We start from the raw sequence: 18,318 nt of genomic DNA, 5'->3' as shown, positions 1-18,318 counted from the left end.
AGTCAACTTTCTGGAAGCCAGCTTATGACCTTTTGATCTAGGAACCCTGATACCTGTGAAGCTGAACTCTGATAACACTGAGGTCCTCGTCCTCTGCGCCAACCCCTCAGCCTGGGACGACTCCTGGTGGCTGACCCCACTGGGAGCAGCCCTGACACCCACCGACCACGCAGGCAACCTGGGCCTAATCCTCGACTCAACATTCTCCATGACCAAGCAAGTTAACGCCGTCTACCTCCTGCTTCAACATCCTCCGCATGCTCAGCCAGATCTACAGGTGGAGCCCCACAAAAACAAGAACAGTCACCCAATCCCTCGTCAGCAGCAGACTTGACTATGGAAACGCCCTCTATGCAGGTGACCCGGCCAAACTCCTCAATCGACTGCAACGTATACAAAATGCCTCTGCACGCCTGATCCTCGATGTACCCTGCCACAGCCACATCACTCCCCACCTGGGGGACCTACACTTGCTCCTCGTCAACAAAAGGATAACCTTCAGGCTCCTCACCCATGCATACAAGGCACTCCACAACACTGGTCCAGCCTACCTCAATTTATGATTCGCCTTCTACACCCCAAACCGCCAGCTCTGCTCAGCCGACCTCGCCCTCACCTCCCTCCCTCTCATCCGAAGAGCGACCATCGGAGGCAGATCCTTCTCCCACCTCGCCGCCAAGACCTGAAACACCCTCTCATTGCTCCTACAACAGACCAAAGACCTGCTGACATTCAGGAGGCTTCTCAAAACCTGGCTGTTCGAGCAGTAGCAGCACCCCCTCTACCCCCTCAGCGCCTGGAGACCCTCATAGGTGTGTAGTGCCCTCTACAAGTGTACTGGTTTATCAATTGATTATAAGTATTGTGAAAAGCTCGGAGTGTAAGGTTGACAAAAAACTCTCCTTGGAACTCCAAATCAGGGCATTATTACTCCAAGTTCTCCAAGAACTTCATTCCTCAGTAGTGGCTACATGTACTACCTTGAAACTGGCAAAGTTACTGCAATAGGTCTAGGTTGACTAGGTGCCTGAACAAGTTCTGACATACAATAAAAGTAAATTATGTTTCATTCCGCAGAGCTGGATGCCACACATGACCTGGTTTGCTTATACACTAAAGCATTTCTTTACGAACAGAGCTCACACACCATGCATGTCTGTGTGCTCATACTAAATCCCCACAGACCTCAGATAAGCAATGGCTCGGCCAATAGGTTTTCCTTATAACTGAAAGTATTGTTTCCATTGATTGGTGAATTTCGGTCCTCTATAAATTGTCATGTATTTTCTCTTACATTCATGTGGCCATTCACCCATCACTTAATCCATTCTTGATATTCACCCAACCCAATACCATACACAACATGCATTTACAATGCAATAGGTTTCACAATTACTTCAGTTGGAGATATTGGCATTGCAAATGCACAACTGTACTCTTTCTTTTTTTTTTTCTTTTTTTTTTTTTCTCACATTAATTGGTCAACCCTGCCACATATTTTGGTCCTTTCTGCCACATAATTCCAGTGTCACTGCAAATAACTGAAGGGCTAGGAGGCCTATAGGCATATTTTTTAAACGGGGCCCTTAAAACACAAACTACTCCATGGTGCAATACATATTTACTTGGCAGTTGGTATAGGTGACTTTGCCTGTGGGGCAATGAATAAATAATTGTACTGCAAGAATACATGCTTATTGGATCACTGTCCCTTTACTGCAGTCTGGGGAGTCAAACAAAACACCCATGATTTTTCACATACTTGAGGATAGCCACCTCATATGATATTAATGATCCTCAGTCAGTCTTGAACTGAATAATAATTATAAACTATTTACTACTGTACAGCATAATCAACTGTAAGATCTCTTCAAGTTTAGTTTTGTAAATACACGCACACATACCTAAATTTTCAGACTCAAATGTGTGTAGTTCATCTAGTCAGGTTTCTGCTTTGTATTCACAGCTTATATCGCATAATAAAAATAAAACTACAAGTCTCCGAATGCAAAACTAAATGAGTAAATCACGCATTAAATTAGAGAGCTGGACAGCTCTACATATAGTACTCCAAGGGCTGGTTTCCAGCTTGTATTCCGTTATAAAAATAAAACTACAAGTCCCAGAATGAATGTGTGCTACAAAGAACATGTACTAAGCAGATCAGAATGCATATAATGTATAAATGTCAAAATAACTCTGGTGATTTATTTTCTTTCTGGAGAGAGAAGGTAATTTTGTCTAAAGGAAGGTTGGAGTGATCATAAGGTAGCACAGAGGGTTAATATGCCTGATCCAAGGAACATGTACTAAGCATATCAGAGTGCATCTAATGTAAAAGGATACCGCCGATCAAGTTCACGTTCTGAGCATTGTGAGGGCCATGGCAGCCAAAAGAATGTTCTTTTGTCTAGTGGAAGCTTGAAGTCATCTTACAGTAGCCAAAAGTGGTAATGTGCCTGCTGAAAAGAATGTGTACTAGGCAAATCACAAAGTGCATGTACTGAAAAAATGTCAAAATAACTCTGGCAATTTATGTTCTTTCTGGAGAGACAACATACTTTTCCACCACTTTTACCAGATTCATGATAAAAAAAAATCCAGGTTGAGAGAAAATAGTTTTTTTTTTTTATTTTTTTTTTTTTACAATTGACAGAATGCCACTGCGTTTGGTTGGCTAAAACACAAATCTTGCTTAATTTTAAAACTTGTGGCCATAGACAAAGCTGAAGACCTTCCTGCATCTAATAAACAAAAAGTGAAACGTGCACTGAAGGTAACCACTTGACTCAACCAGTGAGGGGTGCAGAAAGTCTACTGTGCACACCTCAAACAAAAGCATGGTTAGGGGTTGCAGGTGGGTTAAAAAAGGCTACATGTTAATAAAGGTGTGTTAATTCAAACAAGGTGCAGAGACCATTATCAAAATGGTAGTAGCAAATTTTAATAGGTGGGATTGCCACCACTGGGTAGTCCAAGGACAACCTGTTTTTCTCACTCACAGCTAGGACTTGACACAATGAGTCAGAGGGAAGGAGATCTGCAATAATAGTACAAAATACCAGGTAATGAGGTAGCAGTGGCAGTGCCTGTAAGACCACATTAAAATGACAAAAAACATACACCACAAAAGGTGTGTGCCAGGAAGCTGGTGAGGGCAAAGTGCAACCATAAAAATAACTGCAGAGTTACAATAAAATGTTATGAATGGGCACAGAAGTGAACCAATAAAGTTATACATCACCTCAGCCAATGACTAGGTTTTCATCGATACCACATATAAAAAATAAGCATTGCTACAATCCAGGGCATTCACTGCAGTTTCTTAAAGCTACCCCTGATTCAGAGAGGGATATGCACCTTTATGGGGGTTTGTTGGACCTGGCTCTTTTTGCAGGGTCATCCCCAAAATGTTTGCCTCCTTCCTCCTATTTTTTTCTGACCAGTTTTTCTTGGCTTTAGGACTCTGGGCACCTTACCACTGCTAAACATTGATAACGTGCATATGCTCTCTGTGTAAACTGTATGTGTAATTAGCTTTTCTATGATTGGCATGTTTGATTTACTAGTAAGTCTCTAGTAAAGTGTATTAGAGGTGCTCAGGGCCTGTAAATGAGATGCTACTAGTGGGCCTGCTGCACTGGTTGTGCCACCCACATGAGTAGATTTCGAACATGGCTCGGATCTGCCACTGCGGTGTATGTGTGTGCAGTTTTAAACTGTTAATTCAACCTGGCAAGTATACCCACTTGCCAGGCCACACCGTCCCTTTTATTTGCATGTAAGGCACCCCTAAAGTAGGCCCTAAGTAGGATAGTGGTAGGACATGTGCTGGTGTGTTTTTACATGTTTTAACAGTGAAATACAGCCAAATTTGTTTTTCGCTGTTGCAAGGCATCTCTCTCTCATAGGTTAGGATGGAGGCTGCCTTCAAATAACTTTTAAGTGTAGTTTCCCTTTGAGAGGTGATAGAGACCATGAGTTTGGGGTCTCTGAATTCACAACTTAAAAATACATCTTTTGGTAAAGTTGTTTTTTAAATTGTCAGTTTGAAAATGCCAGTTGTAGAAAATTGGCATTTTCTCACTTAAACCATTCTGTGACTCTGCCTGCTTGTGTATTTCCTGTCTGGGTCAGACTGACAGTTGGGCTGTTTGTGAATCTCTACTAGACAGTGAAGCAAAGGGAGCTGGGGTGTAGCCTGCCTATCCTAATGGGTCATCTGGGCTAGAGTGGAGGGTGGAGTGGACACTTACACCTGAAAGGGCTGTGCCTGCCCTCACACAATGCAGTCTTCAAACCCCTGGTGTGTGTCTGGAGCCAGGTCTGGGCAACGCAGGATCTTGTGAACAACAGACATTCCCTTGAAGTTTGCCAACTTCAAAGGCAGAAAGGAGTACAAGTAGTGAACCCAAAACCCCAGATGTTTAGAACACTTCTGGATCAAAAGAAACCTCTGCCAAGGAGCTGGGGGAGAAGTACTGCCCCTTTGCTATGTGTGCTTTGCTGAGATGGCCTGCAGTTGCTGCTTCTGCCTTTGAGAGGTCAAAGACTGGACTTTGCTGTATATCCTGCTTGAAAAGATTCTCCAAGGGCTTAAACTGAGCTCTCCTCCTGTTAAGAAGACTCAGGGACAGCAAAGACTTCCCCTACTAGCCTCTGAGTTCACCTGCTGCGGAGTCTAACTTGACAGGTGGTGCCTATTCCAGTTCATTGGCCGCTGGAAGTGAAAGCTGGTGAAAAACCAAGTGCACCGACATTGGATGACATCAAACAACATTGTACAGACACAGCTGCCTTACTCATGCAATGCAGCCTGCACATGAAGCTGTGGTCCTCGCTGAGGTGCAATGACCACACTGACATCGCGGGTCCAATGTCGGAACAGCCGCTGACGTCCTTTGATCTCGTGAGATTGGAGTGTCAGATCACGATGTTCATGACACCTGACTCCTGTGGCACTTGCAGCCCTGTGGCGTGATCGCAACCCCATGAGGTCGAACCACATCGTCTTGACCCGTCGGACATACACTTCGCTGGAAGTGTAAGGGATCGACACCTTGCACCAACACAGCCTCACCTCCACTGCTCCGCAGGAAGGACTCAATGCCTCTCACCGACTCCAATGCTGCCTCAGATTCAGCAACTCCTCGCTCCCCAACTTTGTGCACCGGCTTGTTTCCTCACTCTTCACAAGTTACTGGCCATGAGGATCTGTGTGACTCAGTGACCGGCACCATTGGCGTTGCATTGTTAAGAACGACACTGTGATAACACCAAATTGCAGCATTTGTGCTTCTAAGCGCTATTTTTGAGTTTAATCTTTGACAATTCATACCTTTACTTGTGTATGTTGGATTTTTGTTGTTTCAGTCTTATTTGATTTAGATAAATATTGGTTATTCTTCTAAACTGTCCATTTGGTAGTGTTTTCACTGTGTGTGTTCGTACAGATATTTAACATATTGCCTTTGAGATAAGCCTGACTGCTTGTGCCAAGCTACCAAGAGGATGAGCAGGGGTTATCAGAGCTGTGTACCTCCCTTACCCTAACTAGAGTGAGAGTCCCTGCTTGGACAGAGTGCAAACTGACTGCCAACCGGAGACCATATTTCTAACAGGGTGCGCCAGTGTGCAATCCAAAAAGGGGCTCAAGCTGGTAACACTCGGTAGGGCCCACATGCTGCTGAGTTTCTTAGCTGCTAAAGCTACAAACTTAACCAACAAAATATTCAGAGCAATGCTATTAGGGTTAAGGGTGTCAATAACAGCCTGCTGGCATGAGCAAATGTCCAGTGTGTTCCAATTCCGCTTTAGGAGAGATTTTCGTTTCTCAGGTAAAGCTGAGCAGATGCAGACAATGTATTCAAAGATTCATCATACAGACCATACCCCCGTTGTAGATTTTGAAGGCCTACACCACCTAGCTACATGTTGTAGGAACAGCCATTCCCTGTGTCTGAGGGCCATGAACCTTATTTGATTCCATTTGATTTGTTTTGATTCCGTGGAGAACAGATGAAGGTGAGGGAAGCGCTTGATGATAGGAACCGATGACAGCCCATGCTTGCTTATGCTTTGCTAAAGCAACCATGTCAGTCTGATGAGAAAAGAAGCACACACACTTTTTAATACATTTCTTAAAGTCATGTTGATTCATGTGTGAAAGCTTTCTAATTTGTAAGGTACTAAGTCAATCTTCAAAGTACCGTTAGAGGGGTTGTCTTGAGCCACCAGTTTAATTTTCATGCCTCTAGACAACCAGTCTTGGTGAGTCTGAGTTTTTGGCAGAGGTTTAAGAAAGCTCCTGCTCTAACCACCTGCTGATTAATGAGGTCCAATTTTGGCCAGATCTGAGCAGCTGAGGAAAATCTCGGCTGTTGAATGACACACTTGCATATTTTGGTGACATGTTTATTCAGGAGTTTGCCGCCTGTCCCCAGTAAAATGATGCTACTGTAGGAAAAATATGGAATTCATTTTGCCCTCATGACATTCAGGGGAGGTAGGAGACTCTTTTACATCCCACATCAGCAAACTTGATTCTTTTGAAAGGGACATCTGGAGAGCCAAAGCTTTGATTTCACCCATCTTCATTTGCCTGACAAAGGTGCACCTTGCATCAGTGATAACCCCCAAGTATTTGCATGACTGTTAATTCATGATCTTCATGTAATTACAACACCAGCAGCCCCTTGCTAGATTTCCAGCCCTGTGGTATAATTTTAGTTTTCCTTAAATTGGCCTCCAGACACTATTGTATATGAGTGCAGTGTTTAGCAAAAGCTGCAGCCCAACTCTTGTATAGCTAAGCAGCGCTAGATCATCTGCATATACCAAATTGCTAATGTGTTCAACTACTATCTTAGGGGAATGGCTGTTGATATTGAGGGCGCTGGACAAGTCAGATATGAACCAGCTAAAGAGAAGGAGGGGTAACACATCCTACTGCTTTATCCCCCACAGAGTTGCAATTTTCCTGGATACACAGATTCGTGACCCTGTTTGAAGCAAACCCATGTGTTAGTGGTGTTCAACTGAATGATAGCCTCCAGGAATTTTGGAGGGATGCCCCCATTCTTTGACTTCGTCTGAAGAGCCCCCCTTGGGACACAGTCAAAATCTGCCTTGAAATCAACAAATCTGTAGTGCAGCAAGGTTTGCAAACGTATTGCCTTTTCAGATAGCATGGATATGGCTAACAAGTTTGTCAGGGTGCCATATTTTAAAGTAAACCCCATTTGGTTCTTTGGAATCAGCCCTCTTTACTCCTCCCATGGCTGTTTATCTTTTCAGTGGTAAACTGGCAAAAAAGGCTGCTTCATTTTCAAGACGTGTTATCAATCTGTAATGCTGGGATCAGATTGGAGGCTCTTCTGTAAATAGGTTGAAAAATGTCCCCACGCCAGGACTCTGGCATTACCAAGCTCCTCGGGCAATAGTTAAAAAGCAGGAGATGCTTGTTGGCCAAAATTGAAAATCTTGCCTAAAGGGACCTTGGGGAGACCATTGGGTACAGGAGCCCTGTCTGTTCTGCCCTTTACCACAACTTGTTGCGGCCAGCTAGGCAGAAATGTTAAGTCTACAATGGAGTAGCCCGAGCATTCATGATCTCAAGGTGGCAGTGACAATAACCTCATTTGGGCTGGAGTGGCAAGGCCTTACCCCCTAGCTGTGTGACTTACCAGTTCTGGCAGTCAGAATCACCAGACGTGAGATGTCTAGAGAGGTATATTGACTATTCTAATTCAGAGATGATTGCACTGTCAGATCTGCTAGGCCTATTCACTTGCCAATTTACCATTGCCCAAAATGTCCTTGGGTTTAGTTTATTACTTTAATATAAGATAATAGCCAAAAATGTGTATGCTCTTCTTCCCTTCTCTAACCTGACACCCTTTAGTAACTAATCACAGATTGGGGGTGAGGGGCAACAGACCTCACTGATCCCACCCTACCCTGTGACACATTATGAATGACTGTAGTTAGTAGCATCAGGCAGGAAAGTGCCTAGTTTGCACTGTTTTATCATAACAGGTTTTGCTGTCCCACTCTACAGGTGTCAGTACCCTGGTCCTGAATTGCACTTAGAGCCAGATGCAGTAACATTGGGGATAGAGATTTCCAAGTTGTAATTTTCTGCAAATTGCAATTAGAAAATTGCTGTTCCAAATGTTAGAAACTTTTTTTTTAAAAGTAATTAGCATTTCTTAGTGGGTTGCAAATCGCCCTACCTTATGAATCATATTGAGGTAGGTCTCAGTTTGCAACCCCTTAGAAATGATAGGGTCCGCAGACCACCATGTCTAATAAAACAATCTTTTTTTCACTGCAATCCATTTTCCATAAAGAAATACAGGCTGTGTTTAAAAAACAAAAAAGCTAACTTTTATGTTTTAGAGTACAAAGTAGTCTGTGGGACAACTGCCTGCTCTTTTGTTTTGTTTAAGCATTCTCAAATGGGAAGGGGTCCTGGGAACAATGTGTGCAGTGCAATGGTATTTCACAAATCAACATAGCCTACTATGTGAAGTAACATTAAAAATGCAACCATCAGCGCTGTAGGTGAAACGCTCCACGTGTATAAGCCAGAATGAATGATCTAACACTGGTGTACAGGTTGCCTGTCCTCTGAATGAAAAGAGACAATGGCAACTACATTGGTTTCAATTAGTGGAATAAAGAGTTTCTCTGCATAGAGCCTGTACCAGGGACGGCTGGTATTAACTGGTGCAGTGGGCGTCTCCCCTCCACCTCTGGGGTAGAAACCAAAGGATTAGCAGAAAAACCAAGTATCTAGCAGGAAATTGTGCTTGCTGCTCAATGAGAAAGCTGTCTACATCTGTGTTCTTTTGGGGGGAAGTGGAGCCGGTTGGACCCTGGGCCTTGCACATGCATTGGCTGGGCAAGGAAACCCACGACCTGCAGGCATGAGGCAGAGCAGTGATGACACACTGGTGGGTGTGGTATGTGTGTCAATGCTAGGAATAGATGTTTATTTTGGGTGCTATTTAGATTGCTTAGGGTGGGGCTGAAAGAAATCTGTTAATCTAAATGACCAGGGGTAGGGCAGGCCATTTGGGGCAATGTAGGAGTGGGCGTGACAGTGAACTCTGCCTCCTTCACTTCCTCCCAGCAACTCCTATTGATGGTCTTCGGATGAGTGTTTGGGCTTGAGGGGGAGAACTCCAGTAGTTTTCTTCCAGTTTAAGCTACTGTGTCCCATTACTGTGGCAGTCCCATCACCAGGTCTCAAGAAGAATAATTCAGGGAAGTCTGAAAATAGCCCAAGCATGTCTTGACTTAGTGTGGGATACACTGAAGAGGCGCCTGTCTCCCCTGTGTGGTCTCTTGATATGAAGCACAGCGGTTTGCAGTGTAGCATCCATGGACGTCCATTCACCAAAATGCCAGGGGTAGCGGAAGTGACCCAACGCACCCTTTGACCACCTCTTTCACACACACACACACACACACATACACACAAATTCAGGCTTAAACACACTCACATAAACACACTCTTTCCCGCATGCACACACCATACATTTAAAAGCTTTTTTACTTAACTCAGTTGCCATGGAAGAGCATATACCAGCTAACCGTGCCCCATTTGAATTACACTACTAGTGAATATTTTATTATTTGATATTAGTGTAATAAAAATGGACAGAAAACAGAGATAGTGAAGCCCCAACTGACATCGCCGAACGGACGAGATGCCACTGTGTTCCTCGCACTGAATTTACCCCCTCTGAAGCTGTTACAAAGACAGCGCACAGGTCGCAAAGGGCAAGCCAGGGGTCGCAAATACAGCCCCTGTGGACCGCAAAATAACCTCCAAGGCAGCATCTACACAGCCTTTCTGCCGTGTATGTCTCAAACATGGATGTTAAGTAAATTAGAAACTTATTTAATCACTCCTCATCATCTACGCAGCCAAAATCACCTCCAACTTACCTAATTTCCTAATTGTAGAGAAACAACATCCAAAAATAACATTGCAAATCTTTTGCACATTTGCTGTTCAGGGCCTCCTTCGTAGGGTAGAGGTATTGCACAAGAATGCTTTATGTTGAAAAAAGTAAAGTAATCTTGTGAACTAACTAAAAACGTATGAGTGTGCAGTATACAGCAGGGGAATTTCTCCTTGACCCCACTTGATTTGGCCAAACACTTGTAGGTCCTGCAACGTATGCGGATACATGAACAGCATGCTCAGAAATGGGTTGAGTATGTTCATTCAAGAGCCTGTACCCACATAAAATTGACAAGGGTGCATTTTTGAAGACCCTACGCTATTTTTTGTGGTTAAAAATTATACTCGATCACACAGATGCACGGCTGCCTCTGTTATTTTATAAAAACTCAAGTTAGTTACACTACTTTACGGACATTATAGCTGCAAGCTTTTAATCTATATATCCCCACACCAGTTATTTTCATGTAGCTGCTGCGTTAGCTTTGCTGATGCCTGACTTCTTACTCCAGTGATGCCCTCATTCCACATTCCAGCCTCCTAGCAGGACACTGGAATTTCATGTTTCATAAGAGAACTGAGGGCCATATTTATACTTTTTGATGCAAACCTGAGTTAGCGCAGGTTTGCGTCAAAAGTATAGTGCCGGCTAGCGCCATTCCAGGATGCCAGCCAGGCGCCATATTTAAGGAATGGTGCAAGCCGGCGCTAAGGCCCGGTTAGCGTCAAAATACATGACGCTATGCGGATAGAGTAGGCGTAGTGAGGACTGGAGGTTGTGCGAGAAAGAATGGCACTAGTCAGGTTAGAGTCAAAAACATGACCCTAACCTGACTAGTCATTTGACATGACTCCAGTGTTAATAAAGACAGGAGTCCTGTCCCCAAGCCCAATGGCCATGCCCAGGGGACTTCTGTCCCCTGGGCATGGCCATTGGGCACAGTCTGATGTAGGGCGGCCCAAGCTAGCCTCCCCATGGCACTTTAAAATAAAAATACCTATCTTTAGGTATCCTTAGGTGCCCTCCAGGTGTGGGTGGGAGTGTCCCTGGGGCAGGGAAGGGCACCTGTGGGCTGTTTCCATGGTCTCTGAAATTAGCCCACAGGTCCCCTAACGCCTGTCCTGACCTAGGCGTTAAGTTAAATAATGGTGCTAAGCAGGCTTAGCGGCATTATTTAAGGCCGTCCTCCTATGCATGATTTCTTGCCCGGGAACGCCTACCTTGGATCTCATTGACGCAAGGTAGGATTTCACAGGTTAAAAAAATGACGCTAACTCCATAACTTTGGCGCTAGATGGGTCTAGTGCGAAATTATAAATATGAAGTTAGGTTTGCGTAGAATTAGCATTAAAAATTAGCATTAAAAAATGACACTAATTCAACGCAAACCGAGTATAAATATGGGTACAAATTACTCGGGGAGTAAAGCACTCAACCTATGCCCTTTGCCCTGCATCCTTCCTGTGTCTGATTCAATGGGCCCAGCTGGCTGTGCCCTGGAAGAAGGCCTTCGTTCCTGAATAGGAGGAGGAGGGTGTATCAATTACAAAGAGGGATGTGAAGGCCTATGAATCAGCACTTGGCAGAGAAGTCTGGTTGGGCTATGCAATAAAGGATGTCAAAGGAAGATGGCCAATGTTTGCAGGAGCAGCTCGCAGTGGTAACGGAGCGGTGTGCGTGGGGAGGTTGAATTGAGGGGGTAAAATTAATGAAGAAAAAAAAAAACTTACCTTAATCATCGCTGCCACTGCCGTCATGACCACGCTGCTCCTTTCCTCGTCCATCCAGGGCACTTCCAGGCAGACTGGGAGTCTACGCGGGCTCTCTCCAGCTTGGAAACTGTGTTGCTGGGCTGGAAAGAGCCTACTGCGCATGCATGTTTGGCCGGCCTGAGACAGCTGGTCAAACATACATGCGCAGTGAGTGGGAGTGCTGTGCACCCCCCTTCAGTGCTCATAACAGCCTGTGACCCCTACCCTTTTACTAAAAATGATAATAAACATAGTTTATTATCGTTTTTACAAAAAAAAGGTTTTTGCAACAGCTGTTGCTGGTGGGGGGGTGTTGACACTCCTCGCCCTAGTGGAGGAGTCACGCCTGGATGTTGGTCAGGTTTAGTTTAGTTTAGTTAAAATAATTTTAGAGGGCACAGCTATCCGGAGGCTTTCCAGCGCTAGAGGGAGACCACCAAACTCAGAGATGCCTATGCTGTGAATAGAAATGTCTTCAGTTTCTTACGAAAGGAAGATTCCATCTGTTCTTGTCGGAGTTCCAAAGATATGTGGCTTTAACTGAAAAATAACTACCTCCCCATGTTGCTTTCCTGAAACAGGGTGTGTTGACCAACAAGGTGGTAGTGGATCTAAGTGCCCTCTTAGGGGTATAGGGTGTTATACATTGCCTGAGAAACAGCAGACCCTTATTATGGAGGGATTTATGTGTCATGCAGATGGCCATAAAATTGATATGTTGTTCTATGGGAAGCCAATGAAGTGAAGCCAGAGAGGGTTTGGCAGACAAATGTCTGGGTGTGTTCATAAACAGACAGTCAGCGGCATTTTGCACAACCTGTAATCTCTTTCTTACATAGCCAGGAGAGCTAAGGAAAAGAGAGTTACCATAGTCTAAATGAGACAGTATCCGGGCCTAAATTATGAGTCTTCTGGCCGAAAGAGGGAGGACTTTGAGAATTTTCCTAATAGTTCTTAATAAGCCGAAACAAGTTGCGGCCAGCTTTTTAGATTGGCAGTCCATTGTAAGATGGGAATCTAGCCAAAAGCCTAAGCTCTTTATGTTTTATTTGGGCGGAGGGAGATCTTTAAGAACTTCCAATACCAGGGCTGGAAACTTAAGAAGAGCATGATTTCCAACTATCATTACATCCAATTTTTCATCATTAAATTTCATTTTAGGATTAGTCATCCATCTAGCTACATCTGCGAGACAAGAAGATAAATTGTTTGGAACAATATTTCTGGTACTGGAAAGAGAAACTACCAGCTGGGTTTCATCCGCATATGATACCAAGGAGGAACCGTGAGGTTCAGCAATTTTAGCTAAGGGTGACGTATAGATATTAAAAAGAGTTAGGCTCAGCAAAGAGCCTTGAGGGACCCCGCATGTGAGGAAGAATGTGTTAGAAAAGAAGGAGTGATCAAAGACTTGGAAAGTTCTATCTTTCAGGAAGGAGGAAAACCACTTTAATGTGGTGCCTTCAATTCCTTTTGCCAAAAGTCTTTGTAGTAGTATATTAGTCTACAGTGTCAAATGCGGCACTGAGACCTAATAGAATGACGGCTGCGTGTCCGTCTAAATCCAATCTTTGGCAAGTAAGCTGATTATGTGCTATGTTGTGGTCTGAATCCCATTTGTGAAAAATGAAGGAGATTATGATCTTCAAGAAAGCACGTTAGTTGATTGAAATTTTTTTCAAGTATTTTAGATGCAATAGGGAGGAGAGAGATGGGTCTATAGTTACTAAAAAGGGTTGCATCAAGTTAAGGTTTTTTAATAGAGTCTTGACAACTGCATGTTTCCAATATTGGGATCACAAGACCAGATGTTAGGGAATGGTTCAATATATATTTTAGTCTGGGCGAGATTATGTTCGAACCCTGTGTCAAATTTAATGAGGCCAAGCCGCAAAGTAAAGATTTGATAGAAAGGCTGTGTTCATCATCTGCATGGATGTTAAAGTCACTAAGGATGGTAAAATTGGGAGTTTTACAGGACATGTCTGCCACTAAGTCAGGTAAAGCTTGTAGGAATCTCCCATAAGGTCCTGGTGGGCGATAGATAAGTAGTCCAGAGATGGTGAATGTAGCATTTAAGGCTAGAGAAAAGGACAAGCTTTTGTAGTCAGGGATATCAAAAGGTGTGGTGAGGCATTTCATTGAGTTCTTATAAATGATGGCAATACCCCCACCTTTAGCGTTAGGTCTATCTAGGCGGTGAATTGAATAGTCCTGGGGTAGTGCCATCACTACCTCCGGAGAGGAGTCTTCACGAGGCCAGGTTTAGGTTCTAAACAAGGCATCTCAGGTATGTTCTTCTAGCAGTGACAGTATCTGTAGATTGTGGGCTGGCAGAGAGCGACAGTTGTCCAAAACAAATTGCCAGATTGCTCTTCAGTTTTAAAAAGGAGGGACGATAGGGCGAGTTGAGGGGGTCCAAGTACAGATGTTACAAGCCGTGTTGGGGGAGTCGGGGATCAGAGTGCTTAATGAAAGTATAGCTAAGAGTATCTAAAACGGTATGCAAAGTTGAAACCTGCCGTCACCCTCTAAACACGGGTGTCAGGCAGGGTCAGTTAGTATTACAGCATTATAATTTAAACAGTATGATAAAAACAGCAGTAAAATGGTCCAGAGTTAGGGAATACCTTTGATCTATACTGTATAGCTATACTGCCCCCGAAGAGCCTGTCATGTTTTGTGGCTCTCTGCAACCCCTGATATAATAAAAAGGACAGTCTGAACCGTCACCCATGCTCCCACAGTAGACAGTGATGTAACGCAAAAATAATGTAATGACGGACCCCTGACTCTCGCATATATCATAGATATTCATTGGCCTTTGGATGAATGAGGATCCTTGAAAGGTTGCAAAGCCCTATTGTGGGGACTGCAGGGGCCAGCATTATACTCCTAACAGGGAGGTGAATCATTTGCTTTGATGTACACTGGTAGCCAGAATCTGTTTTGTATGCTGGGCGCCCTTAGCATTCCCAGAAGTCAGGCAAGAGGCTAGCCTGAACCTGGAACTTTACCTCAGAAAACAGGTTGGTTCAAGTCTAACCAAAACTGCATCCTCTCAGAATCCACCCCTTCTTTCACGCTCCTCTAACCAGCCTTCTGTGGGAGACTCTGGGATGGCCTATGAGCCCAGTGGGATTGTCTGTGGACTCCTTATGCATTACATATCATGATAGCCTGTTTGTCATCAATCCTTACCCACCCATATTTCAATGAGAAGTGGTTGAGTCTCACATGAAAGACCCATGATGGCACAACCTGGTTATAATCTCAGCCCTCTGACAAAGGAAACAGGCAGCACCCCACTTGCTCTCCAGATTTGACACAAAGGGGGCAACACACAAGTGCGTGCAGTAAGGAGGCAAACTAAAAACTCACCCTGTCAGAAAACATACAACTGGTACAAGGATCAACTCCCCCCCCCCCCCCCCCTACAAAGTATACACCCATTACTTACGTTCTCAAGTTACACACTAATACCAAAAAGTCCCCCATTCTTAATAAAGAAACCAATGGTAGGGTGGAGGAGAAACACAAGAAGGTGACCAAAATCTCACAAATGGGCAAAAACAACAAAAAATACAAACTGAGGACAAAAATCCACCTACGAGGAACTGCAGAAAAGATAGGCAACACTTTATTAGATAGCACAGAAGTAGTACGGGCTGCACTTAAATGTAAGCGCTAGGCCTCAGCGACATCAAACAGCACTACACAAAAAAATCTAAAATACAGACTCCGGGTCCACAAATAAGAGCAGGGACCTACTTTCTAATGTTTTCTTCACCCTTGTGCTTTGAAATGCCATATTTGGGAGCACTTTTTTCAACAAATTGTAGTAAATGTGTGCTAGAAAATCCACCATTTAAATACATTTTTTTCAAAAGTTTCTTGCAGCGTGGAATCCCCTGCACCCTCCTTTTGCACTTTGGGCTCACTCGCTCATTATACTTGGGTATAACACTCCATCCCACCACTTCCAAACTCCACTAGCCTGTACTAGAACATGCTGCAGCTAGAACTAGGCAATACACAGCCCTTTGTTCTGAATCATCAGGATAAATTCAATTTTCACACCCTGTACGCAACAGAATTTCCGCTGTATGATGAGCCACATAACTGCACTTGCCTTAAAACTGCCTCACATGCAACTGAAACACAAGATAAATGCTTCTGAATAGTAATTTGCATCTGTTTTATATTTCCAGTATTCACCTTGGTCATTGGAGATGAATCGACAAAAGGCAAGTACAAATACATTGCAGTATACCTTTTTTCTAAATCTAAAATGTTTGAACCCTTGCTTTGAATGTCTTTAATGAGTATTATGTGCTACATACTACTCATACTGTAAATGTTTGTGTATGTCTAGAGCCTTGCACCGATGCGTACGAGTACAGGCATTCTACACTGCAAGGGGATTTAAAATGAATTGTAAGCTCATTACTGCGATTGTGAACACTGCCCATTCGTAAGATGGGCAAATAGTCTCTCTGCGTATATTCACAATGTTCCTTTTTCCAACATGTGACTCACGAACTAGACTATAAACCCTTTGTCAGTAATCCCAAGATTTATGTAAGGAGGTATATCCAAAGTTTAAGTAAAACCAATGTTGGATATGCCTTCTTATATAAATCATGCCATGTTGCCTAATTGAGCTTTGGTTTTGGTAAAAATCCTATGCAGGAGCATGGGAGCAGCACTGGCTAAGAAAACACTAGCAGCTGCTTAATGTCATGCGCAATTTTGCGCTATGTTTAGTGCAAAATGTGTCCTCTCATCCAAAATATGCTGGGTTGATATTAACTACATGGAATAGAAATTAGGCACATATCACCCAGGCCTACTTAAAGAGGATTGGTAGCAAGATCGTACACATGTTAATATTGCTCACAAACTTTACCAAAATGAGTATTTTAACATATGACAATTCCATTTTCTGTGTGCATGACTTATTATTTGTTCGTATTTTAACTTTAAGAAATTGGGTTATTAGTTGTGGAGTATGTGAGACCTGCACAACTAATGGGTCGACAGTTTCCCCCTACTGGGAACCAGGCATCCTGTTGTAGAATTTGAATCTCTCAGGGTAGCGAAGCAGACCAGTCCAAGGCCTACTCGGTGGAGGTTGTGTGGGATAGTAATCACCATATGCATAAATGTGTGTGAGTGTGTGTGTGTCTCTATCTCTATCTCTATCTCTATCTCTATCTCTATCTCTATCTCTATCTCTATCTCTATCTCTATCTCTATCTCTATCTCTATCTCTATCTCTATCTCTATCTCTATCTCTATCTCTATCTCTATCTCTATCTCTATCTCTATCTCTATCTCTATCTCTATCTCTATCTCTATCTCTATCTCTATCTCTATCTCTATCTCTATCTCTATCTCTATCTCTATCTCTATCTCTATCTCTATCTCTATCTCTATCTCTATCTCTATCTCTATCTCTATCTCTATCTCTATCTCTATCTCTATCTCTATCTCTATCTCTATCTCTATCTCTATCTCTATCTCTATCTCTATCTCTATCTCTATCTCTATCTCTATCTCTATCTCTATCTCTATCTCTATCTCTATCTCTATCTCTATCTCTATCTCTATCTCTATCTCTATCTCTATCTCTATCTCTATCTCTATCTCTATCTCTATCTCTATCTCTATCTCTATCTCTATCTCTATCTCTATCTCTATCTCTATCTCTATCTCTATCTCTATCTCTATCTCTATCTCTATCTCTATCTCTATCTCTATCTCTATCTCTATCTCTATCTCTATCTCTATCTCTATCTCTATCTCTATCTCTATCTCTATCTCTATCTCTATCTCTATCTCTATCTCTATCTCTATCTCTATCTCTATCTCTATCTCTATCTCTATCTCTATCTCTATCTCTATCTCTATCTCTATCTCTATCTCTATCTCTATCTCTATCTCTATCTCTATAGTACCCTCCTCCACCTACCCTAGATAGAATGTCATATTACAATGTGTGTCAGTCTACAGGCCTACTGGTATTCTTGAGGGGTCACCACAAAAACAAATCTGGCAAGCCTATTGGCTTTGTCAAAGGTTCACCATATTAAAGGACTAATGCACATGTTAAAAATCATCATGCCATCACTTCAATCAATAACAATGTGTAAAAGCAATCATTAATGTCAATAAAGCATTTACGCATTGTCCAAAAATCACTGTCAGCATTAGATTATCAATACAACATTTGGAATGAATATCACATGACTGCTATTTGGTATTTTTAGCACATTCGGTCCACAAAAATTGCAGCCATGAACCAACCTCTAGAGGTGGTGCACTGCCATCTGAAGACCGAAAGCTCAAATCTTACTAATGTGAAAATCCTGGACATCCTAGTTCCCAACACCCAGGAACTAAGGCCCATAATTATACTTTTTGATGCAAATCAGGGCTTGGGCAGAGTAGTTTACCGCCGACTAACGCCATTCCAATGCGCCAGCCGGGCGCCTTATTTAAGGAATGACGTTAGCCGGCACTGCAGCCTGGTTAACGTCAAAATAAATTACTCTAACCGGGGAGCGGAGGCGAAAGGAGGACTGAGG

General features: G+C 43.2%; 1 protein-coding gene across 1 annotated transcript in view; it reads left to right on the top strand.

Moving 5' to 3' along the window:
• LOC138246435 (zonadhesin-like) overlaps positions 1–18,318 on the top strand; it is an 80,921-nt gene that overhangs the window by 39,886 nt on the left and 22,717 nt on the right. The window contains exon 2 of the mRNA XM_069201046.1: positions 15,940–15,975. Within this exon, the coding sequence (XP_069057147.1) occupies positions 15,940–15,975 (36 nt within the window). The remainder of the gene's footprint in view (positions 1–15,939; positions 15,976–18,318) is intronic.

This window comes from Pleurodeles waltl, chromosome 7, assembly GCF_031143425.1.
Source record: "Pleurodeles waltl isolate 20211129_DDA chromosome 7, aPleWal1.hap1.20221129, whole genome shotgun sequence".
Classification (NCBI taxonomy): Eukaryota; Metazoa; Chordata; class Amphibia; order Caudata; family Salamandridae; genus Pleurodeles; species Pleurodeles waltl.
This window is presented reverse-complemented; position numbering and strand designations above follow the sequence as displayed.